Source organism: Stegostoma tigrinum, chromosome 8 (genome assembly GCF_030684315.1).
Source record: "Stegostoma tigrinum isolate sSteTig4 chromosome 8, sSteTig4.hap1, whole genome shotgun sequence".
Lineage (NCBI taxonomy): Eukaryota > Metazoa > Chordata > Chondrichthyes > Orectolobiformes > Stegostomatidae > Stegostoma > Stegostoma tigrinum.
In genome coordinates, this window is record NC_081361.1 from 55,111,634 (window position 1) to 55,139,281 (window position 27,648).

General features: G+C 40.1%; 1 protein-coding gene across 1 annotated transcript in view; it reads left to right on the top strand.

Annotated features, from left to right (window-relative positions):
- The first annotated feature begins 985 nt into the window (after positions 1-985).
- c8a (complement component 8, alpha polypeptide) overlaps positions 986-27,648 on the top strand; it is a 49,979-nt gene continuing 23,316 nt past the window's right edge. The window contains exons 1-5 of the mRNA XM_048539632.1: positions 986-1,176; positions 5,096-5,213; positions 22,770-22,911; positions 23,702-23,855; positions 26,509-26,695. Coding sequence (XP_048395589.1) covers positions 1,091-1,176; positions 5,096-5,213; positions 22,770-22,911; positions 23,702-23,855; positions 26,509-26,695 — 687 coding nt within the window. The 5' untranslated portion in view covers positions 986-1,090. The remainder of the gene's footprint in view (positions 1,177-5,095; positions 5,214-22,769; positions 22,912-23,701; positions 23,856-26,508; positions 26,696-27,648) is intronic.

Sequence of the window (27,648 nt, forward strand, 5' to 3'; positions counted from 1 at the left end):
TTTAGGGGTGGCATGGTGGCTCAGTGGTAAGCACAGTTGCTTCACAGTGCCAGGGAACTGGGTACAATTCCAGCCTTGGGTGACTGTCTGTGTGTATGGAGTTTGTATGTTCCCCCTTTGTCTGCATGGCTTTTCTCCTGATGCTTTAGATTCCTCCCACAGTCTAACAGTGTGCAATTAGGGGGATTGGCCATGCTAAATTGACCTTTAGTGTCCAAGAATAAGCTGGCTAGTGGATTAGATAATATAAATTCAGGGTTACAGAAGGAGGGTGAGGGCCTGCGTGGGATGTTCTTTGGAGGGCCAGTGCAGATTTATTGGGCTAAATGGCTTCTTTCTGCACTGTAGGAATTCTATTCTTTGATTCTCAGCCCAACTTCTGATCACAGAAAGTGATGAACCAACTGGGGAACAGTCACAAGCCTGTTAAAGAACACTCTCGATGTTTGTTGAAATTTATTGGTTCATCAAACAGTGAAAGTGAAGAAGATCAGATAGTCTTAGTTGTCACCTGCTAATCATCTGCCCAATCTCCTCCAATTATGTTCTTACTAGCTCCTATGTGTGGAGGAATCTAAGGACACATAGTGAACAAACAGCAGATTGAAGGGACCCCTGAAGTGAAAAAGCTAGAAATGTCAAGGTTCCATAAGATATATTAATCCAAATACGAACAACTATATTAATACAGTAAACAATATAATTCCTTTATTCTAGAAAATACAAATTTATGTATTAAAGAATACTGACATTTAGAAATGGATTACAAAGCAACAATTTTAAATGTTCTAACCTGAGTCTTAATGGTATTAATTTCTATTAGGCTTAATATAGTATTATGAAAAATATAATATCTAAGTATTCTATAACAAAGTCAAATGGCAAGTTTGTCAACCTTTCCTTTCCACATTTACACTACTATTAATCATTCATTAAATGGAGTTGTTTGCTCAACCCTTTTCATTTGACATTCTGCTACAATACTTTGTTTGGAAATTGCAGTGCTAAACGTTTGTTTCATTTGAGTAGCGGTTTATTTGATATAAACTGTAAATCTTTTTTTTTTCATTATAATTACACTGCATGAAGAATGAATTTGTTTTTGAGCTGCTTCTCAACTTTTGCATGCCTGCTGTTTTTTACTCATTTTGCCAATTCAAATCAGATCAGCAACAGGTTAGTGTTTACCACTTTGAAAAACTTGGATAACTGAATGTATTTGTGGTGGTGTTTGTGATGGAATCTATAACTGTGATGTGCTGTGGGTCATGATTCTGAGACCAAAAGGAAGGCCCAGGACCACATGAGTGAGTCAGGGCGCAGCAGAAGAAGGAAGCACATTGGACTGAGGTGGAAATTTTACAATTAATAAGGCTGTTGTCTAGACTGCAATCTAATTAAGGACATCAGTTTGCCTCCCTGAACTGCCAGCCCGATTTTAGAATTAGAAGTCAGGCAGCTTCAGTTGTGTAGCTGGTAAATGTGGCTGCTTCTGAGACTGCAAAGAGGAGTGCGTGCATCCTTTTTGGTAAGTTATCAAAGGACTGAAAGAGATTTAGAGATGTGTCAGGGTGAGGCAGGCAGGCCCTGGTAATGGCAGGCATGGATCCCGCAGTCGTGGCATCTAGCCTGTGGGGGTGATCATTACTGCTGGGAAGGGATGGGGTGGGAGTTGGATTCTCTGGGTATAGAGCCTTGGGAATGGAAGCCCTTTACACAGACACAACTGGGACACAGCTATGGTGTGCCTGGTAGATTTACCAGTAATCACAAATACTGTTTCAATGTTGGTTTAACGATGACAATGGATGTAACATAATGTCAATAAGCCAATATATTTCCTTACCAATCACCAACCTCTACTCGGTTAAACTGGTGCCATTTCTGCCATGGAAATAGTCAACGGCACCGGAAGACATTGGGTTTCCCTCCTGTGCCTCCCACTGCTATTTTAACACCCATGCTACCTCCCAATCCATCTCCAGTGGCCAGAATCCCAGCCTGTACACCTTAAAACTTGAAAAGTAAAGGTGGGATCCTTTCATAATGTATTTTATGTTTGTGTTTTTCATATAAATCTGAGGTTTTGGTGACATTAAATATAAGTGTTGATTGGAATGAGCAGATGAGTCAAAATGTTCAAACGTATCATGGGTTTTCTTTTTTTGCTTCCGGATCTGAGTTTCTCGACACAAGGGAGCCACACCATTTGCAGGTGAGAAGCAGGCCATCAGCAGTGAGGAGCAATGCAGCTCTTCATACCACCTGCTTAAAGCCCACCAAAATCTTGGGATAGCTTTCTTTGTCTCAGAGATCTGTCTGGATATCAATTTTGAGCTATCAGGCCCTGTTGTCCTTTACCCAAACTCTTTACCATTTCTTGCTCACCTGGGGAATGCCAAATTATCTCCAAGGTTGTTTCTCTACCATCAATCTTTTCTTAAAATCCCCCTCACCTCCACTCCTTAAATGTAAGGAGTTCGAAGATTTTTATGTCACTGCAGGATTTCGGTTATTTAGCTACATCACTTCCCTCACCTACCAACTAGCTTAAATTCTGTCAAGGTTAGGAATGGCCACTGTTGCTGTCTAGCCAGGGATACCCACATCCCCTGAAAGAATGAAAATAAAACTTCTGCTCCTATTATCTTTCTCTAGTTTCCTTTTTTCACCATAGCTGGTTAGTGCATGAAATCTCTTACTTGTCTGACTGTTTTCCAATAGATTGCTGATCCCTCAATCTTCTTCCCATGCCAGCTGATAATGTAAATGGCTGCATTCATTTGGTATTTTTCCATGTGCCCTTGAATATCTGCTGTCATCAACCCCTTCTCAAAAAAAACCTTTGACCTCTCTTTCCTTGAAAATTATAGCTTCATTTCCAAATTTTCTTCCTTCTCCAGCATCTTCAGCCTCCCAAATTCTCTCCCATCCTCCCTGCCACTCAAAGTTGAATCTTTACACACCCACCACAGCACAGGAATAGCTCTAAGCAAAGACACAAAATTACAAGTCTCCAGGGCTACAACCTTGGTGCACTGTCCTCCTTCATCCTTATCAAGCTGTTAATGGAGTTGACACGTTATCCAATTTATATAGTGATGACACTCAGTTTTACTTCACCGACCTTTCTTTTGACCTGAGCAGTGATTATGTTGCTGATTGCCTATTTAACATTAAGTGCTGGAAAACTTCAAAATCAACACCTTAGCAGTGTTTGCTGCTGAAGCACTCACCCATGTTTTTGCCCCTCTGCACTCGACTACTACAATGTTTTTACGTCTGGTATGCCAACTTGCCACTTATTTGAGATCTGCTATCCATATTGTAACCTTCAGCAAGTCTTGTCCATCTATCACCTCTTTGTGCTTGCTGACCTCCATTTGTCACCGAGCCCATCAAATGTTGAAATGTAAAATATTCATCCTCACATTTTAAACCATCATGACATTGACTTTAAGAGAACAAAGTGTGGAGCTGGATGAACACAGCAGGCCAAGCAGCATCTCAGGAGCACAAAAGCTGACGTTTCGGGCCTAGACCCTTCATCTGCAGTTCCCATTATCACATGACATTGACTTTGTTGGGTCATTAGGCGGGTAGATATTACTAGTAGCGCACTCCCCCTAAAACATCCCCCTGGGCTGTGCATGCTCTTCTGCTGAGAAACTATGTGCTTGAAACAGACAAAATGGTTGACTTGTCATGTGGACATCTTTCTTCAACTGCCAGATGGGTCTAGAAATAACATTGTTTAAGAATTTCAAAATTGACTTGATCAGTGTTCCATTGTCTAAGTGATTAAGTCTCCATCTCCAAGAGTCAAATACTTCAAGTGATTGCCATGCATGTCTTGCTAATGAGTGCTGTCTGTTTTTCTCACTCTCTAAAGTCATTGTCTTGTATGGGTTTTGCAGATAGATTTAGTCCGAAGTATAGTGATACAAATTAGGATCAGCTACCTTGTTCTGATCTAATTTAAAGAAAGGTCTGTCTTTAGAAGTTCAGTTCAGGTTTCCAGCCAATGGATTAGAAATCATCATTAGGCATAAACTCATCTTCATGATGACTTAATCTCAAAGACCAGAAACTTAATTCACGTCATTATTATTTCTTATTTGCTTTAAATAATGTAATTTCTGAATAAAACAAAGCAAAATTCCTTGACAGGAATTTGGTGACTGAAATGAGGTCAGCAAGATGGGCATCATAGAATATGAGATCCCTGATTGGGAGTGTTAATTTGGTTGAACCAATAAGTCCCAGCTGACAGATATAAACAGGAGTGTCATAGGTTCTGTTCACTCTGTGAGTTGGCCCTGAGGGAGCTGGACAAGTGTCAAGGACTCTCCACATGTAAATAAGGAGTGACTTAGTGATGGGATACCAGCCTCTGTGGAGTTATTTCAAGGAAATCCCACCCTCATCAATATACGTTTTAGACTCAAATGAGTTTGTGTTGGCACCATGAGCCCCAACAGGCAGCTGCTCAGCTCAATTTTTGAAACAGTGGTCTCTAAGACCTTTGTTCTTAATAGATACTATAGCTCCTACTTGAATTTGATGTTCTTCTTGTACTTTTACACTGCCCACAATTGAATATGACCAGTAAGGCCATCAAGTAAGGGTTATCCTATTCGTTTAGCAATATGCCAAGATATCCAACCAAACATGAGTTTATTGATATCTATTCACAATTCCTCAGAATTGTGTATTATTCTTTCAAATTTAGCAGGATTTATGTTTGCAGTTACTGCTATTTTAGATCTGCTATGTGTGAGGTGGCAGATTGCTTCTAGCTCGAGCAGTGGAGAATAGACAGTTGCCGATGGGCAGCAGCAGAAGCATACTTTTACATATCTAATTTGCTGACTAGAAAAAATGTAATTGACTATATTGCTTGCTCTCCCTTGAAGGAAGGATTAAAATTTTAAACCTCTTTCATCTGCCCTAATAACTGTGGATGTAAAGAGTATATTGTTATTTCTAGTACATCAAACCGTTCTACCCATTAATAATAACCACCAGTAAACAACTTGTTTTATGCTGAAAACATATGTTGCCATATTGAAAAAAAAATGTTATTTCATCCTAGTTCAAAACATTATGGTACGCAACACTCTGGCCGAAAAATCCGAAGTGTGGTCCCACTTGACTGTCAACTTGGCCAGTGGGCACAATGGACAGTGTGTTCTCCTTGTGAAGCAAGAAAGGTATGATTTCATATACTAACACAGGTTAATGTCTGATTTAGGGAAATGGCTTGTTTGATAAAAAAAGACAAGATGCAGAAATTTCAGCAAAAACAGAAAACAATGGAACTGGATAACAGGTTAAACGACATCTGAGAAAGAATGATGATAATTATGCTTTGTGAATTAATCACTACACAAAATAAAACTGCAGATATTGGAAACCTGAAACAAAGTCAGACATTGCTGGAGAAACTCAAGTCTGGCAGCATCTGTGGGGAAAAAGTTAACATTTTGGGTCCAGTGGCCCTTTTTCAGAACTTCTGTCTGCTTTCTCTCCAAAGATGCTGAGCTTCCCAAGCTATTTCTGTATTTCTTTGCGTGCTGTGAAAGTTTGCTTCTAAAGCTGAGATGGTAACATATTTCAAGGCTCTGTTGTCGCTGTCAAGGTTTCTAGTTCAGATATGATAAAATCAAAATTCCAATAAAATTGCCTGTACATGGCTCTATTAATGTTCCTGAGCCAAACTTCTGAAGTGCTACTGCTGTTGTAATAGGGTAACATTAAGCATCCTGCAGTCTTTTAAGTAAGATTGTGAGTTCATTAGCAATGAATTTCAAGTCTAGAGAATTTTGTGCTGGTTTATGTCTGTGTTTTGGCCACTGACCCCTGCCCACTTCCTGATCACTGTCCACGAATGAACTAGACTCTCACAATTTTAACATCCTACCTGAACCCAGGTTGATCCTCTGCCACTTACTTCCACCTCTGTAATACTGTCCTCTCTCCTAGCCATCCTGCTAATTTCTGTTGAAACTTTATCCATTAGCAATGAATTTCAGTCTCTAGATTTGATTCTCTAGATTTGACATTTCTAATGTTTTCCTTGCAGGTCTCACATCTTTAACCCTCTATAATCCGAATTCATCCAAAAGTCTGCTGTCCACATTCTGACTCACATCAAGTCTGGTTTCCTTATCAGTCCTATATTTATTACTCTAGATTGACTCCCAACAGACTTAAGAATTCTCATTGTTACTTTCAAAGCTGCCCATGGCCTTGCCTCTGCCTGTCCCTGTAGTTTACAACAGCTCTATGACCCTTTGAGAAGTCTGCACTACACCAATACTGGCCTCTTGTATATACCAGATTTTAATTGCTCCATCACAGGTGATTGTGCACTCAGCTGCCAAGCCATTAAATTCTGGAATACCCTTGCTAAACTTGGTTACACTTCATTCTTCCCTTTAAAATGTTTTAAATCTCTATTTCATTGATCAATCATGCGGTTTACTGTCAATGCTTGGTTAATTATGCTACTCTGAAGTGTCTTGTAGAATTTTGATTTTGGGAGTAAGGTGTTATTTAAATTTAAAATGCAATTTTCTGTTGCTGCTCAGGTGGACAACAAGATAAGACTTCCACCCCATCTCTGTGAGAGGTAAACTTACGCCCCCAATATCTATTTCACTACACTTCCCATCTCTTTTTGGCAATAGAAATATTGTGCAAATTTTCCTGAACTAGTTACTCAGAGACAAGGATTTTTGCACTGGATACACAGGTTTAATTCCACTAGGTCAGGTAGGGAATTCAAATTGAATTATTTAATACATCTAGAATACATATCTAGTCTTACTAGAAATCACTGGATTGTTGAATTGCAGCAATACTATTCAGAGAAGGAAATCTTCATTCTTACATGACTTGGTCTACTCATGATTCCAGATCCATAGCAATGACTCTTCACTGCCTCTAAAATGGACTAGGAAATCATTTGGTTATCGTTGACTGCTACAGATAAATTGTGTTAGAATAAATGTTGTTGGGCCACCTGGCATCAGCCACAGCTTTGGAACTGATAAAGTCAATGTTCCTATTACCATATAGGGACTTGTATCAAACTTGGGAGAGCTGTCTCATAGAACAGCCTAACATTGCCATGCTCACTGAATCATAGCTTACAACATTGACACCTTCATCATCATCTCTGATGGTACAGGTAGCATACAAGGAACACTGTCAGGTGGAATGACACTCTCTGTCAGCAGCTTTGATTGTGGAGCATTCAGGTATCATTCATGACATTCAAGGCAATGACCATATCGGGAAGAGAGAATTTAACTATGTCTCTTTGACATTCATTGGTATTATCATTGCTAAACTTTTTATCATCAACATCCTGGATATTACTGTGAAACTTTACTGCAACAGGACAGAGACCAGGAATTCTGCAGTGAATAACCTACCTATAACTCTCCTGTCCATCTTTTACAATGTACATGTCAAATGTGTGATGGAATTCTGTTCAGTGGCCTGGATAAGGGAGGCTGCAACAATGCTCAAAGTGCTTGTTACCATGCTAAAGTGAGTAGCTCACTTAACTGGCATTTCATTCACCACCTTCAATAGCAGTGTGTCCCGTCATCAAACTGCACTAAAGCAACTCACCAAGCTTTCTTCAACAGCATCTTTCAAACCTGAAGCATCTAGCACGAAGTTGAACAAGTGAACAGATGCAAGGGAACACCACCATCTGCAAGCTCCCGTCTAAGTTACACAACATCCCAAAGTGGAACCATATTATTATATCTTCACTTTGAAAAGCCTGGAACTCCCTCCCCTACATGGACTGGAGCAGCTCAACACAACAGCTCACCACCTCCTTCTCAAGGACAATTAGGGATGACCAATAAGTGCAGGCTCCATTGAGGATGCTTATATCCCCAAACTGAGTAAAAGGTAAACCACTTGTTTCAGCAGATACAACCCTTCATTCCTGTGCTTTGATGCTGAGTCCAAACAATGTGTTAAAAATAATTCCAATGGATGTTATCATTAATGTATATTGAAATGCTTCAGTTGAATATGAAAATATTCTTAGTTATTTTGGAATGTTGTTGTGTAATACTTATAAACATTAAGAATGGAAAGTAAATTCAAATTGCATCCAGGCATGACCAGAATGGCTTCACTTCTGGTCCATTTTTAACAATTCTTTTCATCTTGGATTGTGTTGTCTTTTCTCTTTTCCAAACTAACTGGAAAAGTAAACATAGCAACAAAATATCGTGTTTATAAATATCATCAAATTCCTACAATCATAGTCCATTTCATGAATGGTTGCTATTCATGGCTGTAGCTATAGCAATACTGAAATGTGGAGTGAAGGGCAAAGCCCATAGTGCAGCATAGAACCAATGTTGCAAAGAATAGGAGAGAAAACAAATTAAATAAATTGTAGCAGTTAACTGAGACGAAATAGATTGTCCACGTTTTAGATTGTAAGAAAAGATGAAGTCTAAGGAAGTACAACTTCCAGTTTTGGAAGAAAGAATAAATTAAAGTGAGATACAATACAATGCTTTGTCTATAATAGGGGGCTTAGGAATTTCCTGGTCAATTTCTGAACTGGTTTCATAAGCTCAGTTAACCTTCAGCAAATGTGATTTCAAAATAGTGCTCAAACACAGTTTATTCAGTTAATCTATTACAAATGTTATTTTTTTGCAAGGGAAATATTTAAATGAATGCTTTTACTTAGATAAAACAAACATTTAGAGATAGTCCTTATTTACTTCTGCTACCCGGAGATTTCCCAAAAATGGGTCTGTCATATTTTTGCAGAAAGAATGGCTTAAGTATGAACAATAGAAATTGTTGCCTATCTCATACAACAGTACCATGTTCCCATACTAACTGATATAGTTACAAAAGAAGGCAGTCAGAATTTTGAAAAATAGCTACAAAACAATTTCTGAGTGCTGAGCCCAGCAGGTTGTGGAATAGGCATTCTGGTAACAGATGAGTGCATGATTAAAGCTGGAGAATGTCCAATCCCCAGTAACAGTGCCACGGGCTAAGAAGTCTTACCCACATTTTCTCCAGAGGACTTTTCCCTCTGCTCTGAGGGTTTTTTAGCTTCAGCCTTCAGCAGGTTTCTATTTTAAGTATATCTCTGAGTGTCCCTGCATTTATTGGAACTCCTGCAGTCTTCTTGCTGCCTGAGCAGTGCCCACCTCTCCCACTCTGCTGTTTACATTCCAAAACTGCGAGCCCTTCAATCGTGCCTGCAGCCTCAGGAACCCACCAGTTATGTATAATTGAACAGGTATCCTGAAGTAGTCTCTTAGTTGGTGGTATCTAAGAAGATCTTGCAGGCCACCAGCACTCACCAACTAAGAAGTCAGACCTGTTTTTGTTCCTGATGGAAGAATATTTTAAAAGGCTGTACTACTTCACACAATAGCTACGTATACCTGTCAGATGTTTGGACTGGGATTTTTCATTTGTGAAGTATTGGAGAGAATGCCTTTAAGAGTGAAACATACTCCACCTCCACTAGTGAAAAGTCAACCATATTGACATCATCTCAAGTGCCAATCAGGCACTTAAGTTGTGATCCAAAGGACTTCTCAGCAAATCAGCTTCCAGGACTGAAAAATGCAGCTTGGCTTGACTCTACTGTCCAATCAAAGACATCAGCCATTGTGAGCAACTATAATGTGTCAAAGGCCTAACCTGTTGCTGGCTGCATACTAGCGCCAGCAAAAATGGTGTGTGTGTGTGTGTGTGTGTGTGTGTGTGTGTGTGTGTGTGTGTGTGTGTGTGTGTGTGTGTGTGTGTCTGTGTGTGTCTGTGGTGGGGTAGGTTGGTAGGCAGAGACAGATTGTGGGGTGGGTTGTGGGTCACATGTCAGTGGCAAGGGCAGGTGCTGGCTTTAAGTGGCCAAGCATTGACCCACTACACATCTGTGCCCGATACCTCAAGACTGGGCTAAATTGAAACAGCCCACCCAACACAATGGGTATGCCACAGTCATTTGCCAATTGGCAGGTTGGCCAGTTTTCATGCCTTCCAGGAACAATGTTAGTCAGACTAGTGGCAGGTCAGAGCTTTTAAGTGCTCATTAATTCACCACTTAATGAACTCAATTGGTAGCAGAGTGAAACGTAATTGCAGAGGTGGCAGGAAGCGTGTGAATATTCACCTTTTGCCAAATTACTCAAATATTTTCCCTCCTATTCCTTTCCGTACTATCTCTAAGAATGGCGAAGTCCACCCTTGAACTTAAGAGCTATCAATAGAAATCTTCCAATTATTGACATGATATTCTGATAAGGTAACAAGATTCGTGAGAGATATGGTCAATGCTGTCCAGGAGCTGTAAATGAAACAGATGCAAATATATTTAATCAGAGATTAATTATAAGAAAACTCTGCTATCTGGAGAGTTTCCTAACCATGAACAGAGGGAAATGCCCTTGATTGATTAAAAAGAATCATTCACACTTGACTTAGATTACCCATTTCTGAGATAAAATTGAAGATCAATTGTTGCAATAAATGCAATATACCATCAATAAAACAGAAATATCAATTTAGCTGTCAGAAAGAAATGGACATGGAATGTTATTTACCTTTGCAGTTGTGGAGGAAATAGTATTATGTAAAATAAAGTCGGGATACAATTACTTTCCAGCCTGTTTGTTGTGCTTACCATTCCAAATTGGCACCTGGGTGTATGTGGACCACCCTGATGCAAAATGTCCTAATTCCATCTTGGTAAAGGAGTTGGAACCCACCCACTTGATATCTATAAAAGTTTTGCAGAGTAGGCAAATCAGGAAATGCACTGTGATTGATACTATCACTGACAGTGGAGTTCCATCTTCTATATAACGCCTCTCAATCTACAGCTAAATGTACGTTAAACAGCATAAATGCATCCTAAAATATATAAAGGGATTGTCAGCTACTTATAGCTCAGTTGCCAGTTTCTTTATTCTGATTATTTTTGTTGCAAGTTTCCATAGTTTAAATTTGTTGAAGAGTACAGGGAGTGATGTGTCAGGGACTGATGTCTTTTTTTGAATATGATTTCAATGTTTCCACAATATTCAGTTACTCTCAGACATGAGCAAGTATTTCTTTCGGAATCCAACAACTCGGAGAATAAGCAGGGACTACACAAACAGGTCAAGTTGTTTGAAAGGGGAGGAGGATAGAGGGGAGAAGCGGTTTCAGCAGGAGAGAACATCCATGCAGAATATTCAGAGATCTGTTCTCCTACTTGAACGTTAGCAATGATCAATGAGATAGCTGATTTTTGCGAGAGGTATGCTGCTACAAGTCAACCTCAGAAAAGGTTCAATTCCTACACCAGCTGAGGACATGCTGGAGGTCCCACTTCACCTTTCATTTGATGTGTGGTAACCCTCAGGTTAAACTCACCACCAGTCATTGCTCCCTAATGAGAAAGCAGCCCTATGATCTTTGTGACTATAGTAATTTTACTTTACTCACCTAGTATGCATACATTGAGAACCATGCTACCATAAGAAATGTGGTAGGGTAGACCATTAGCATGTAGAAATAGTGATTATGCTACCTGGATTGTCCTGGAGGAGCACATTACAGTGCTCAGCTGAGTGGTTGATATTACTTTTAATTGTATGCAGCAGGCTGCTGAACCTAGAGTCATTGGTGTCACTTATACATTCAGAAGCTGAGGAGTAGGAGCATGAGGAGGTCAAGAAAATGAGACAGCAAGCTAGACCATCCTCATATGCCCTTTTGAGCAGTGGTATCCATAGCCATGTGTTTGTAGGTGCTTATCAAGCATTGTATGATGGTTGTGTACAATATTGTGTTAGATTGACTGTGAAATCTTGATGATTCCAAGCTCCCTGCAAAGTCCTGTGCTATATTGCTGCTGGTCTTCTTACATACTTCTAAATGTTGAATGCAGATTCTCTGGCAGTTTGTCCGCCAAGTATTTTATTAGAAATTACAGAATTCCTACAATTTGGAAACAGGCCATTCAGCCCACTTTTTCCACACTTATTTTCCATAAGACATCCTACCAGACTCACCCACCTACCTTTTTGCTGTAAACCCACATTTCCCATGGCTAACCCACCTAGCCTGTATTTGCCAGTACACTATGGACAATTTTGTATGGCCGGTCCATCAAATCTGCACATCATTGGATTATTGGGAGATCTGGAGCACCCAGAGGAAACACACGCAGACACAGGGAGAATGTACAAATTCCACACAGACTTCCACCTGAGAGTGGAATTGAACCTGGATTCCTGGTGCTGCGAAGCAGCAGTGCTAACCACTGAGCCACCGTGCCACCAACATATCAGCCTTCTTTGTAACACATAGGTGTCTTCATTTGTGTTCTCTGTATGTATCTGTATAATCCTTATCCATTGATCTGAACCATAGGTACCTTGCGTCTATGTCCCATCATGTGCAATGGATCCTGTTTTTATGCTATCCTTTAAGGCACCTTTTCTCTTTTTGATATGCAATGATTTAAAGTTTACCTTTAAAATGTCAGTGATTAAACTTAAATTTAGTTCAAGCAATATTTAATACATCATCTGAGCAGTAGTTTACATCGTATAATTGTGAGTTACATTACCTTATTATGCCTTGGGCAGATGTCGCAGTTCCAAAAGTTAGATATTCTGGCCCAAACATTTGGTTTCTTCTCTGAGTGCCTTCTGAAGTCTTAGACAAATACTATCTGTTTGGACTGCGATCTTTTATCTCTCTCTATCATTCAAAATAATTAAACTTTTCTAGCTCTATTCTCTGTCTGGTGAGAGAGCGGCCCTATGACCTGGTGAGACTATGGGGGTTTTTGTGCTAGAACTATTGGAGGCTTTGAGAAACATTCAACTGAGAAAATACCACTACTTCCACAACAATCAGAGATTATCCAATTAAAGAGTTGGCATATACACAAGATCCCTGTTTGCTCAGGCTGTGTCACTAACAATCGTACCCCCTTCCAGTACTTCTTTTGAGTGTTGGAGATGTTATCAGTTGCAGGTGTGGTTATACAAAAGAAATACTCACATATTGATAAAATGAGGGAAGGTTACTGATCCCAATGAGAGAAACTGAGAGCAAAACATCAATTTTTTCGATTAGATCAGGCAGCATCAGAGGAGCAGGAAAGTTGACGTTTCGGTTCGGGACCCTTTTGCAGATTTTCTAAAGAAGGGTCCTGACCCGAAATGTCAACTTTCCTGCTGCTCTGAGCTTTCCTGCTCCTCTGGCCTGCTGTGCTCCTCCAGCTCCACTCTGTCATCTCTGACTCCAGCATCTGCAGTTCTTACTATCTCTGGATTCTTTCCCATTGGTCCCTATCAGATTCTATATAATGTAAGCAGCCAGTTAACCATGATTCTTGTAACCAACTTCTAAGTTTCGTTTCACTGTTCGGTACTTCTGTTTAAAATATCTCGCTTCTCTATTTACTATTCCCCCAAATGTCACCTGCTCCTGCAAGACCTAACTCTCTTAGGTTATACAAAGATAAAATGAAATTTTAATATAGGTAATCTTGGTTACGGGGCAGCAAAATTCTGACAGACTCATATTCTAATCTCATAAGTTATGTATGAATATGCTAAGGGACTCTCGTAGTCTGCAGCAGGAGGGTTAGGATTTTGCTTTGAAGCCCTCCATTCAATCTTAGTCATTTTGATTCTCTAGAAAGCCACTGATTCCAAGTTTTGTGCATGTTGATGAAGGAGATTTCAAACACCTGAACATACTAGCCTTAAAATATTCCTTAATTTTCTGTTTATCTACGTGATACTATCATTATGGATGGTGTTTACAGTACTCTTCAGTGTTAATCCTACCAGACCCTTTGAAATTTATACATAGTTCTCATCAACCAAGAAGCTGAAGGGGCAGCTGATATTCTTCCGGTTTCCCCCAGAACCCTATGGTACAATTGATGGGTATATCACCATCAATGGTAGATCTGCAACAAACAATTAAGCAAATGAAAGAAATGACAAAACCAACAACCCAGATGGTATTCCAGCCAAGGATTTAAATGCTGATTTGATTTTGTTCACACCGATAATCTATACACTCAGCATTTGGATTTGGAAGGAAAAACAACATCCTCTCAACAACCATCCAATTCAAGAATGTGACAACTGTAACTATCTCAAAAATTACCCATGTGTTTCTTTTTAAGTAAGTCCTGAAAAGCATGTTCCTGAATTGTTTACAACATGTGACTGAGGAAACCCTGCCAGAGACATAGCACAGTTTTAACACTTCAGAAAAAATCTCTGACATGGTGTTCATCGCTATACAAATACAAGAAAATGTTGACAGCAACACCAGAAATTCTTTATTGTACTCATTGACCTGACCAAAAAGTTTAACTCCATAAATTGTGAGACTCAGAGTACAAGATAATGAGAAACTTCATCACTATTATCAAACTGCTTTTTGGTGATATAAGTACGACCATCTTGAGTGAGAGATCGGAGACAATGCACTTCAAAATCTGGGCCAGAGTTAATCAAGGTAGTGTGATGCTCTCTGATGTGATATTAAATTTGTAAGCCACTCTTGATCTCTTCAATTTTGCATGCAGGAGACTCAACCTATTATAGAATATTGTCAAAACCAAAGTCACATTCTGATGTAGACCTAGTCAGCAAAATATTCCAATTGCCACTTGCATTGAAGGTGAAAATTGGGAAAGTGTTGAGCAATTTTTCTACCTTGGCAGCCACATCTCCCAAAAAGCAACCATTGACAAGGAGATCCATTACCTGTGCTAGCTCAGTCTTCTACAAAATACAGCAGCTAGCTAATCTCTGCAAGCCTCTGCCCAAGTGCTGACAGCTTGACAATCATGAAGATAAAGCTGCTGAAAACTCAACTGCAATAGACCAGACACTGCACCCAGATCAGTGAAAAGTATCTCCCTCACCAGGTCGAGGTTTCAAAACATTAAACTATCCAGTGTTCCAGGAAATGAAAATGCTTCAAAACTTTCCAAAGTTTTCTTTGAAATGCAGCAGCATTGATAAAAATGACAGGGAAGAGCTGGCTGTCACTCATTCAAAATAACAACAATTTATTCATCAAGGACATTGTGCTTTGATTTCAAAAACCTTAATGATAAAGCAGGGCTGAAGCAGAGAAAGAAAGAAAGGAAGCAAATCTTGCTTTCTGGATTCCACTATCTCATGGAACGCCCTACCCAAAGATGTGAGGGTGCCTGTTCATTAAGAGAAAGATTGTGCCAGACCTCACAACACTGAGCAAAGGTCTTGACCAAATTTCGTATGACCTGGCAATAACTCCTATCTATAAGTCAACATCTCCAAGTGTCATGAGTCAAATCAGTGACTGACCTGCTTCATGTTGTTCGATTGTAGGGATTACAAGCCTGCGAGGTCTTTTTTGATAAGGGTTTGTACTTGTGACTCCCTAAACATCACTTATTTTGACTGTTAGGATATTGCCAGATCCAGCTGTGACCTCATAAAGAAATGTATCTGCATTAAAGAGGCAATGCATCCTTAATAGTTACTGGTCCTAGTGCAAAGCACATCTTACCCTATTCTGGGTAAAACTTCAATCTGTCCTGTTTTTTTTATATATCACATTCAAGTCAATGTGACTAGGCCCTTCTTGTTTTTCACTTTCCTTTGCATGGCCAACTTCTTAGTTTAGCTGGCACTGTTCAATACTTCCTTGTTAAATGACTCACTTCTCTATCTATCCCTTTTCTAATGACATCTGCACCTGCAAGGCATAACTGTCTCTTACATTTTACAAAGCTGGTTGAGACCACAACCAGGTCAGCCATGATTTTATTGAAGTAGAAATAAACAGATAGGATCTGTATGTGAAATCAGATGACAATGAGTTTTTACATGAGCATTGGAATATAATATTTAGGAGCAGGAGTAGCCATTCTGCCCTTCAACCATGCTGTGTCATTCACTAAAATCACAACTAATCTGATTGTGAACTCAACTGCATTTTCCTGTATGCTCCCAAAATCTTTGACTCCTATGTCTAACAAAATTCTAAATAATTCAGCCTATAATAGATTCAATAATCCAGCATCCACTGTGTTTTGGGCAAGAGAAACAAAACACTTCATCTTTATCTAAATTGGAAGGCCTCTTATTCTTAGCATATGTTTTCTCATCCTAGTCCCTCTTACAAGAGGAAATATCCTCCTGTTAATTTTTATTGCAACTGCTACTTTTACTGTATCTCTATTGCCTTCTTAAAGAAAATAAAATTGTGAGAGGTTATTGAGGGTAATGGAAGGAGGATGGATCGGTATTAAGTTATAAATCAGAGGAATTGAGTGAATTAGGGACATATGGAATGTTAACTTGAAGATTAGCATGAGTCAGTGTTGTCATCAGTTGATCATCTCTCTAAATGGTTGTAGCCTCAGCAATGGCCCTCCTGAAAATGGGCAACACTTTCTCCCAGTGGAGATTAGAGCATACAGCTTTGCCTCCCTTCTTCTGGTTAGTTCCCGTTGTCTCAGTTAGAGTGTCATCTACTCCTGCAAGAATGATGCAAGAATGTCCATGAAGATAGTGCCATATGCATGGCTAATTTTTTCATGGCTGGAAAGTATGTGCTGGATTCGGGTTTAAACTTGCAACCGTGCTAGGTGGGTAATCATGAATCATATGAAATTTCAAGTGGGAGCCCTGATTCACATTAGAACCGACCAAAGGGAGCAGGATGCCAGTGAAATGAACTGTTGCAGTCACAATGACCATGAAATAAGGAGATTTACACTTAATCTACTTTTAATAGTACCATGGGGTCTTTTATGTCTACTTTAGCAGACATTCATACTGATAATTTTGTGGTTCCTTCAAAGTTGCAATGCGTCAATGATGCACTGAAGTGTCAAATCAGATTCCACATTTAAGTCTATCATGGAGATTGAAAACATTGACTCACAAACAAGACTCCTGTCATCTAGATAGTATTATTTAAACAGAGACCCAGAGACAAGTGTAATAGATAAATTTCCTGATGCCACCAAGATAATTAGGAAAGTAAGTTGCAAGAGGACATCTATATTCTGTAAAACGACACAGCTTGCATTAAATATATGGGTAAGAAAATGGCAGATGGAGCATGATGTGGACAAAGACAAGCTTGTCTTTTTGCACAGTGAAAACAGAAAAACAGTACAAGTAGAGAGAGATTGCATGACTCAGTGGAAGTCTGCGACTGGGGGGTCCTGGTATATAAATTTTAGAGAATTAGTATTGAGTTACAGTGAATGATTCGGAAGGCAATAGAATGTGATTATTTATTGCTAAGGGAATGGAACATTAGGGAAGGGAAGTTTACTGCAGCCATACAAGATGAGATGACATACGGAATACCATGTATAGTTTTAACCTCCTTATTTGCAAAAATATCATTGATATAGGAGCAGTTCAGAGAAGGTTCACTTGACTCATTCCTAGCATGAGGAGCTTATCGTATGACAAAGGTTGAACAAGTTAAGCCTGTATGAATTAGAGTTTAGAGGAACAAGAGATAATCGTATTGAAGAATAAAATCTGAGCTGTCTGCTATTTCCTCTTGTAGGGGAGCATAAAACGAGGAAATGTAGACATGGTTTAAAAAGAAACGGTCTCCCTTTCAAAACAAATGCGAAGAAAATTTTTCTGTCAAAAGTTCATTGAAGTGTGAAATTATTGTTCCAAGAGGGGAGGAGAGGCAATGTTTTTAAGCGTACTGAAAGCTGATTTATGTCAATTTTTGGCAGATAAGGGAGTTAAGGTTTACGGGGTGCAGACGGGAATGTGGAGCTGTGACCACAACTATATCAGCCTTGACCCTATGGAATGGTCCAAAGGGATGAATGGCATACTCCTACTGCTATGGTTTTCTGTATTCCTATGACTCCTGAAAATGTAGTTATCAATCAAGAATTTTGACATCCAGGGGTTCTAGTTTCAAAGCCAATATTGATCAGTGTTATGTATTTTTGTATTGTCTATAAAGAGCTAGGAATTAATCACCCAGGAATCAATTATATACCTAAATGTTCCAGAGGATCACATTTCATTAATTTATTGGAGCATCAGGCTTTTGTACAACATGACAATGACCCAAGTAGTCGCCAAGCCAATGGCAAGGCAAGTTAGATTTTAGACAAAGAGCTCTGACCCTCCAAGCTGAAAGTGTGATTACTTCAAATATCTGGGAACGGAAAGCCAACCAGAATGTACCAATATGCCTCCTGACTTACTCTAACCATGTAAGTACCTTAATGAGGCCCTGACCAAGGCTGCAAACTTGTGCCCATTTCAGGAAAAAATAAAATTTAGACTGTTGTCTGAATAGTTCAAAGCATTAGGCTTAATTTTACCAGAAATTGTCTAAATATCAATTTTGGTGAGTGTTACAGAGGGCTTTTCTCTATGAACCATAGTGAGAGTTCTCAGACTCTACTCTCAGACTCGCCTTATCACCACACATCAAGTTTCTGTGGTGGCCTGTTTGTCCTATCTTTCCTCTCACCAGAGGCAGAAATACTCACACTGCTGGAACCTCCCAGGATTACTAACATCATTTCCATTTGTGAAGCCAAGCTGTGCACCAGGTCAAGTGCAGTCAGTCAGAGCTACCCTCCATTATGACTACAGTGGGAGCAGAAACAAAAAGATATGCTTCTCAGGGCGTGCAGGTGGCATGATTGACACTTTATTGCAAATGCAAGTGCACGGTTGTAAATATATGGCTATTTATAAACTAAGCTGCTTTGGTTACCAGCCCTTTTTGTCCTACCATCCTGGAACCCTACCTAACACCACTCACTGGACTGTGGAGGTATGGACATGGAGTTGATTTACTCCAAGCAGCTATTGGATAGGAGGACTGGGAGCAGGTAAAGCTTTTGACTTGGTGCCCCAGGGCCCCCTGACTGAAGACGATTTTCCCTGGACTGACTGAGGGCTAATTTTTGTAAAGTTTTGAGACATGGCTACTTGGAGCAGGTGCTGCTGACACATGCTACACATCTGAGATTGACATAGAATTGTGCCATATAGCACCCGTCCACTCCCTAAAGTTATCACTGCTAACAACCATGACAAGCTACCTGGTTTTATGTCTGTCCTGAACAGCCAAGCAAGGACGAAGTACTGTGGTCCTTCGAGCTCTCGCTGAGGCAGCAAAGTGCAAAAAGGCAAGGAGAGTAATAAGAGAGCCAGTGAAGAACCCTAAGATGTGTAGGTATCTGCTCCTGCTGGCAGCAGTATTATAATGAAAGGTACCAGTTTACCAAAGTGCAGCATCGAACTACAGAACCATATTATGAGTGTACTGGGGTTGTGCCATGAGGCTGTAGTGAGGCTGTGTGTGTCTGATGCCAATATCCATGGACAGGTTCTGCTGATCACTGCCCATGGAGTGGGCCTTGAGATGCTGTCCACAGTGGAGGCCAAGAGAAGTGAGCGGAGGCTTGGAATGGCTGGTACTAGCTCTGACTCTCATGTTGAATTGCTGCCATTTAATTTCTTTGTGGCAGGTAGGAGTATAGGAAACTTCAGAAAAATAAGGTGAGATTAGGTAGTAAATGACATGCTATTATTGCAAATAAATTCAAATTGGCATCTCTCCACTCAATAGAGATTCCCATCTTGCCATTCACAACACAGAAACATATTCTTGGCCAAACTGACAGGGCCTGGCATTATGGATAATCCAGACCTATCAGGCAGAACAATTACAGATAAACGGCAGACTGCAAATACAATGGAGGACATCATAAAACAAAGAAGAGGAAAGCAGTTTTCTCATTGCAAGAACAGAAGTTTTCATACAAGTGTGTGGCCAGTAATAAGTACAATTCAAACAAACTGCACCATGTGATGCAACTTTTTAAGTGTTGCAAGAAATAGCGATGAGAGAACTAACGACTATTGAGAGATTATCACATGTTTGAAAGCACACTTCAGCCATTGCAGGATTCCTGACATTGTGATAAGCAACAGGGACCCTCAATTCATAAGTGAAGAATTCCACTGCTTCTTTAAGGATTGTGAAATTCAATACCATCTCCAAACTATCTGTACTCAAATGGAAAAGCTAAGTGAAAATCCAGCACACACAAAGCAATTCTCCAGTGGAGAAACACACCTGCTGAAGGCAACGAAAGTGCTCTAATGCAAAGACTGATTTCATATCACGCTCAAATTACTTCTCCAAGCACAAAGATTTAGTAAAGCCAAAAGTAGTAACAGGTGTGAGTGATAAAAATCAATGTGAAAGAAACCAACTATTGTTTTGACGAAATTGCCAAATCATTGCCAAGGGTTGATCTTTCAACACTGTTAACAGAGTGAGCCCAAATGGCAGCTTGGGGCACCTGTAAGACAAATGTCACCTCAGTGACTTGCAGTGGAAGAGAAAAACGAGGGATACTGTTGTGCCCAGAATCACATATGTAGAACTGGAGAAGCTGTTCCTCAACTCAGGCAGCCACTCAGGAAGAGATGAACATATCATCAGCACAGTCCACAGATTGACCATCAGACCCAGAGGTCTACAATAACACACAACTCAAATAGAACAATGATAATGGGAACTGCAGATGCTGGAGAATCCAAGATAATAAAATGTGAGTCTGGATGAACACAGCAGGCCCAGCAGCATCTCAGGAGCACAAAAACTGACGTTTCGAGCCTAGACCCTTCATCAGAGAGGGGGATGGGGTGAGGGTTCTGGAATAAATAGGGAGAGAGGGGGAGGCGGACTGAAGATGGAGAGAAAAGAAGATAGGTGGAGAGGAGAGTATAGGTGGGGAGGTAGGGAGGGGATAGGTCAGTCCAGGTAAGATGGACAGGTCAAGGAGGCGGGATGAGGTTAGGAGATAGGCATCCATCCCAAAACCAGCCCAGTTCGTCCCCTCCCCCCACTGCACCACACAACCAGCCCAGCTCTTCCCCTCCACCAACGGAATCCCAAAACCAGTCCAACCTGTCTCTGCCTCCCTAACCTGTTCTTCCTCTCACCCATCCCTTCCTCCCACCACAAGCCGCACGTCCATCTCCTACCTACTAACCTCATCCCACCTCCTTGACCTGTCCGTCTTCCCTGGACTGACCTATCCCCTCCCTACCTCCCCACCTATACTCTCCTCTCCACCTATCTTCTTTTCTCTCCATCTTCGGTCCGCCTCCCTATTTATTCCAGAACCCTCACCCCATCCCCCTCTCTGATGAAGGGTCTAGGCCCGAAACGTCAGCTTTTGTGCTCCTGAGATGCTGCTGGGCCTGCTGTGTTCATCCAGCCTAACATTTTATTATCAAATAGAACAATAACAGGTACAATAGCATCAACACATGAAACAGGAATGACACTCCCAGTGTGGGAACTTGGTCAGATAGCAGCTACTAACAAAATACACGTGCACCATTGTGAGATGGGCAAGATTTAAGCACCATATAGGCAAAGCTTATGTATGGACTGATGAAATTAATAACTTTACTAATGCATAGAAGCAGTTATGTGTATATTGGGTAAGTTGGATAACTCCAAATATACATGAAAATGCATGGTCTTTTTGTACTATTAGGGGGTCATTTGGGTATGACATGAGTAAACTTGTAAATACTCATGAAATTCGTGCTTGGATTAGAATAATGTAGAGAAATTTAGTTAGCTTCATAAACAAAGACCATATAAATCATTTGAGTTTCATTTTCATATATTCTTAACCAAGAAAGTGGTCATCTTAGAAGTTAATTTAGTTAAATTGCATAAACACACTCAGATGTTGACACAACAGACAGACAGAATTTCTGCGGACATGCAATGTGGCTGAACCAGCATTAACCCTGAGGCCTTATTTGGAAATAGAGTGTGAGGATGACCCCGTGCCATGCCAAGAAAGACAAAGCGCAGAGGCGAATGAACTGTAATATTCAGACAGGAGATAGAATAGCGCTGGAAAGATAGACAATGGTGAGGTCTGGGGTAACAGGTATCTTGCTACTTGTTGAAATGTGTGAAAAGCAAGGTGTTTCTCCAAAACAAATAATTTCTTAAGTCAAGAAATGTACAGACTAAGTGATTTACATTGTATAAATATCCGAGGAATCCTCACTGAGTTAAAGTGCTACCTCAGAATCTTTTTTAAGATGGACTCTCCAAAAGTTGGCTCAGCAAACAATTGACCTGCACCTGGAGGATCCTGAGATTATTTCATAAACTAAACTATCACAACAGAACATAGAGATATTTGGGATAGGTATGCAATCTTTAGGAATGTGTCTCCTGGTTTGCCGTAGTCATTATGATCTCTACCGTGAAGCTGTCACTGAGGCTGCCATCTGGCAGCCAGTTCCAATAAAGTCACAGCACAGACCAGGCTCTTGTCTTAAGAGCTGGAAATACAGAATGCAAATCAACGAGTGACTGGATGTTAATGTGCAATTTTTATAAGCTTGGCCCTGTTACTAACAATTGTTGTAAAATATTGATTAGGTGGACATGAGCTGAGCAGATGCCTATGCATGCTCATTAATCTAAATAAATCTAGTATAGTTGTATCAATTACTACAATATGGTGATCCAACATTTATGTGGAGAATAGAGCATCGGTGTGTTTTGTGACAGACAAAATGGTACTCAGTTTTAATATTTATGATGTGATTATATATACGGCATATATTTACTCATTCTGTATATAAACAGGAGCAATAATTAACACATTTGGTTTAATTGTAAAGTCCAGATATAGGAACCTGAATCGGCCAGCCATATATGGTGGTAGCCAATGCATTGGATCTCTGTGGGAAGACATTTCTTGTGAGACATCTGAACAATGTATACCAAAAATTAACTGTGGTGATCAGTTTCAATGCAGTTCAGGCAAGTACCTCTCTGTATATTAATTGAAAATCAAAATTCAATTAGGTTTAGAATTTTACCATGTTTTGTTTGTTGTCAATTGACTAACGATACCCATACCAGAACTCCTGGGTATCCCTGTTAAAAAGGATATATGAATGATGGAAAACACACAAAACCATCTTTCTGTGCCCATTTCCTTGATAGTATGTTCAGTATTTTTGTCTACATTCAGGAGAGAAGTAATCTGAAAAGCTATGCTGTAGCTTCTGTCAATGTTTTTGAGCAGAGCATTTGTGCTGTTAATGTGGTCATTATGCACCTGCATCACAGTAGAACTTGAATTTGGGACCAAAAGTGGAACTGTTGTGTTTGTTGCTGCTGCCTACCCCTCATTCCCCTTTATTTGCCATCTTTCTTGCCCTGCTTGTCACCCCATTCTCCACTAGCTTCAACGCCTCACTCTCTGCCCCTTGCAAAGCCTGATCACTTTCCATCCCACTTTAAGCTGGAGATCCCATGAATTTTAGGTGCTGCATCAATGGTGTGACACCTTGTCCCAAAGGATGAAACCAAAACCAGATCACAAAACATGCTTTTTGCTTTAAATTTTTTGCTTTTTAATGTCAGCGTTAGCACATGCTTAGTGAAAAACAGCACTAGGCTTTAAAAGTGTAATTGAGAAAATGATGTCACACAGAAGCTCATGATTAGTGATATCAAGCTTAAGTTTTGCAAGTATCTTTATCACATGTATAAAATTATTAATGTGAAGTTCATGTTTAAAATCACTGATGAATTTTCTTTTTAGGACGATGTATTAAAAGACATTTACTGTGCAATAGTGAGAAAGACTGTGCAGATGCTTCAGATGAAGAAACCTGTGAGTCTGATTATCCAAATGAAAGAAGGAATTTCTGCAGTAACTTGTTTTTAATCCCGGGCATACAAGCAATTATGACTGGGTAAGACATGTTTCGGTTCCAGCCTGGATTCGTTTCGGCTTCCTTCTTTAGTTTTTCATATTTGTATTCCAGCATAATGGTCAATGCTAGTTCAGGTATTGGTCTATAACCTGGATATTGCATTATGCTGTCTGGCTGGTAGATTATTATTCAATCAGTAGCTCACTGCTGAACAAGCAAGTTATGAGTTATCACAGAATTATAAATACTTACATAATAAAATAGACTGCTGCAGTTTTGAACATTGCACAACCATGAAAGAACATATATACTTTGACATTTTCATTGAGGAAAGTTGGTAATGAAGAAGCTGAAGATGGTTAGACTTAGGACATTATCTTTGGTAGTTTGTGCAGTAATATCCTGGGGCTAGGACAATTGCTTCTAATGATCGCAATCATATTTGTTTGTGCTAAGTATGACTCCAACCAGTGAAGAATTTCTCCCAGACTCTATTAACTTCACTTTTATTAGTGCTTATTGATGCTATACTTGATCAAATGCTGCCTTATTTCTTGATATAACCTGAAATTAATTCAACTGAAAGAAGTTTGACATCTGTTTCATAGTTATAAGAGTCATAGAGGTCTGCAAAATACAAATAGGCTTTTCAGCCCATTGAGTCTGTACCAGCCAAAAACAACATACAACATGGAACAATACAATGCAGAACAGGCCCTTTGGCCCTCGATGTTGCGCCGACCTGTGAACTAATCTAAGCCCCTCCCCCTACACTATCCCATCATCATCAATATGCTTATCCAAGGACTGTTTAAATGCCCCTAATGTGGCTGGGTTAACTACATTGGCACCTAGCTATTCTAATCTCATATTCCAACATTTGGCCCATAGCTTCACAACAAGGCATATCTAGTCTTGTATGCCTTGGCGTTGCAAGCGCACACCTAAATACTTTCTAAATATTATGAGGGTTCTGTCTCTATAACCTTTATTGGCAGTGAATTCTAGATTCTACCACCCTCTGGTGAAATGATTTTTGCTCATATCTGCTCTAAATCCCTTGCCCCTAGCTTAAATCTCTGCCCTGCCTACCCTATTTATGCCCCTCATAATTTCATACATATCAATGACATCCAGCCAGTCTCCACTGCTCCAAAGAAAACAATCCTAATCTATCCAATCTCTCTTTAAAACTAAACTCTCCAGCCAAGGCAATGTCCTGGCAAATCTCCTCTGCACCCTCCCCAGTGCTAACACATCCCTCGTATGTTGTGGATTCCAGAATTGCACATGTTATGCTAGCTGTGGCCTAACCAATGTTTTATTCAGGTCCAGCATCATCTCCATGCTCTTAGACTCTGTTGCTTGGCGAATAAAGGTAAATATCTCGTATACCTTCTGAACCATTTTATCTGTCTGTATTGCCACCTTAGGAGAAATGTGAACAGCACACTAATGTCCCTCTGATCCTTGGTGCTTCCCATGGTCCTACTGTTCATCATTGTGATGTTGGGAACTGTAGCAAGAAGCTGATCCATTTCCCTTTTCTGTGCCTTAATCCTACATTTCCAATGAAAATTGCCAATTACCAATATCCAATATTGATCCATCATTAATAGATATTGTTCCAGTGCTGCTTTTACATTCCAAGTTCAAAACTCTGTGTACAGTCTGTCTGTATAAAATCATTGAATCCCGACTGTGAGGAATGAGGCCATTCAACTGATTAAATCCACACCAAAAGCCCAAAGAGCACCCCACCCAGTCCCAGCCCCCAATCCCATCTCCATAGCCCCACTTTTACTATAGCTAATCGACCTAGCCTGTATGTCCCTGGGCAGTACAAGCAATTTTAGGCAGTCGATCTAACCTGCGCATCTTTGGACTGTGGGAGGAACCCAATACAGACATGGGGAGAGTATGCAAACCTCACACAGACAGGCTATCAAGGCTGGAATGGAGCCTGGGTCCCTGGTGCTGTGAGGCAGCAGTATTAACCGCTGACCCTGTTATCGAGCATTCTTTCCCTACCTTTTCAGCCAGTGCATTCATTTGGTATATTTGTTTTATTTCAACTGTCTCTAGTGCTGAGCCACACTATTGTTGTACAGGGCTCTTTAGACTGCCTAAAATCTGCAAATGGGAGCCTTACTTAAGCAGTTCTAGCTTGATATTGCACCTTTTTTCCCAGAGGTACTGTGAGTAACATTAAGAGTATTCATGTGTTCTTCTACCTCTACACGCTGTTGCCATGATATCTGTTGAGGAACTCCACTACTATTGAAAAGGTGGATCCTCATCCTGGTCATCTTTGCCCTCTAGATCTCCACGATACTTTCAAAAACAAAGAGGCAGCGAGGAGGGTTGTGTTTCACAGGCTGAAGTAGGAGCTCCCATCCATTCATTAAAAGCAAATCCTCATTAAAGATCAGGAATCCTACTAGACTTTCTACCCTCTCTTCACCCGTTGAACAAACTGGCAATTAAAAATGCAAGTCGTTCTGAAAACTCAACCTCATCTAATAACCTACCTCAAGATGCTGTCTGTTTACTTCTTCAGATATTTAATGTTGGTTTTACATGCTACTTCAAAATCACATCTTGTGGTCTCAGGATTGACTTGAGAAGCATGGTTTTAGAACATACATGTTTATTTAGAGATTAAAAGCTGAATTAACCTTTCTTTTTTAAGCTATAACATCTTAATAAATGACGTTGGAAGAACTGTTTTAGACACTGGGTTTGGTGGATATTGTGAATATGTGTATAATGGGGACTGGAGGGAACTGCGATATGACAGTGAGTGTGAACGTCTCTACTATAACGATGATGAGAAATACTTCCGAAAACCATACAATTTATTCATATATCGTTTTGAGGTAAGCATTGAACCATTTTTCAGTTCATATGTTTCATAGGCAGTCAGTTCATTCAGTTCATTGATTTTATTTCACAACTTCCCAAGTTGACTGCAATAAATCAAAAATATTTCAAAGTGTCTTAGCTCTCATTGCCCAACTGGTCATTTCCAAAGTTGTGACCACATTATGCTGTTACTGCTGGAAAAGGTTTAATGTATGCCAATGGTTACCCAAAAACATTATCAGATACTCATGTGAAGTACAGTCATAGAGATATATAGCATGGAAATAGACCCTTCAGTCCAACTCATCCGTGCTGACCAGATCTCCCAAATTAATCTAGTCCCATTTGCCAGTATTTGGCCCATTTCCCTCTTAACCCTTCCAGCAACTTTTCCAGCAACTTTGTTTTTGTCCCTCTAAACCCTTCCTATACATGTACCCATCAGACAACTTTTAAATGTTGTACCTGTACCAGCCTCCACCACTTCCTCTCGCAATTCATTCCATACACACACCACCCTTTGCATGAAAAAATTGCACCTCAGGTCCCTTTTAAATCTTTCCCTTCTCACCTTATACCTATGCCATCCAGTTGTGGACTCCCCTACCCTGTCAATAAGCCCTTGGCAATTCACCCTATTCATGCCCCTCATGATTTTATGAACCTGTATAAGACCACCCCTCAGCATCCGAAGCTCTGGGGTAAATAACCCCAGCCTATTCAGCCTCTCCCTATAGCTCAAGCATTCTAACCCCGGCAACATCCTTGTAAACCTTTTCTGTACCTTTCAAGTTTCACAACATCTTTCTAATAGCAGGGAGATCAGAACTGAACACGGTACTCCAAAACTGGTTCACTGGTCTATAGTTCCCTGGCTTTTCCTGACACCTTCCTTAAATAATGGCACCACATTAGACAATGGCTATCGGTAACACAAATAACTCAGCAAGGGGACCAACAATCACTT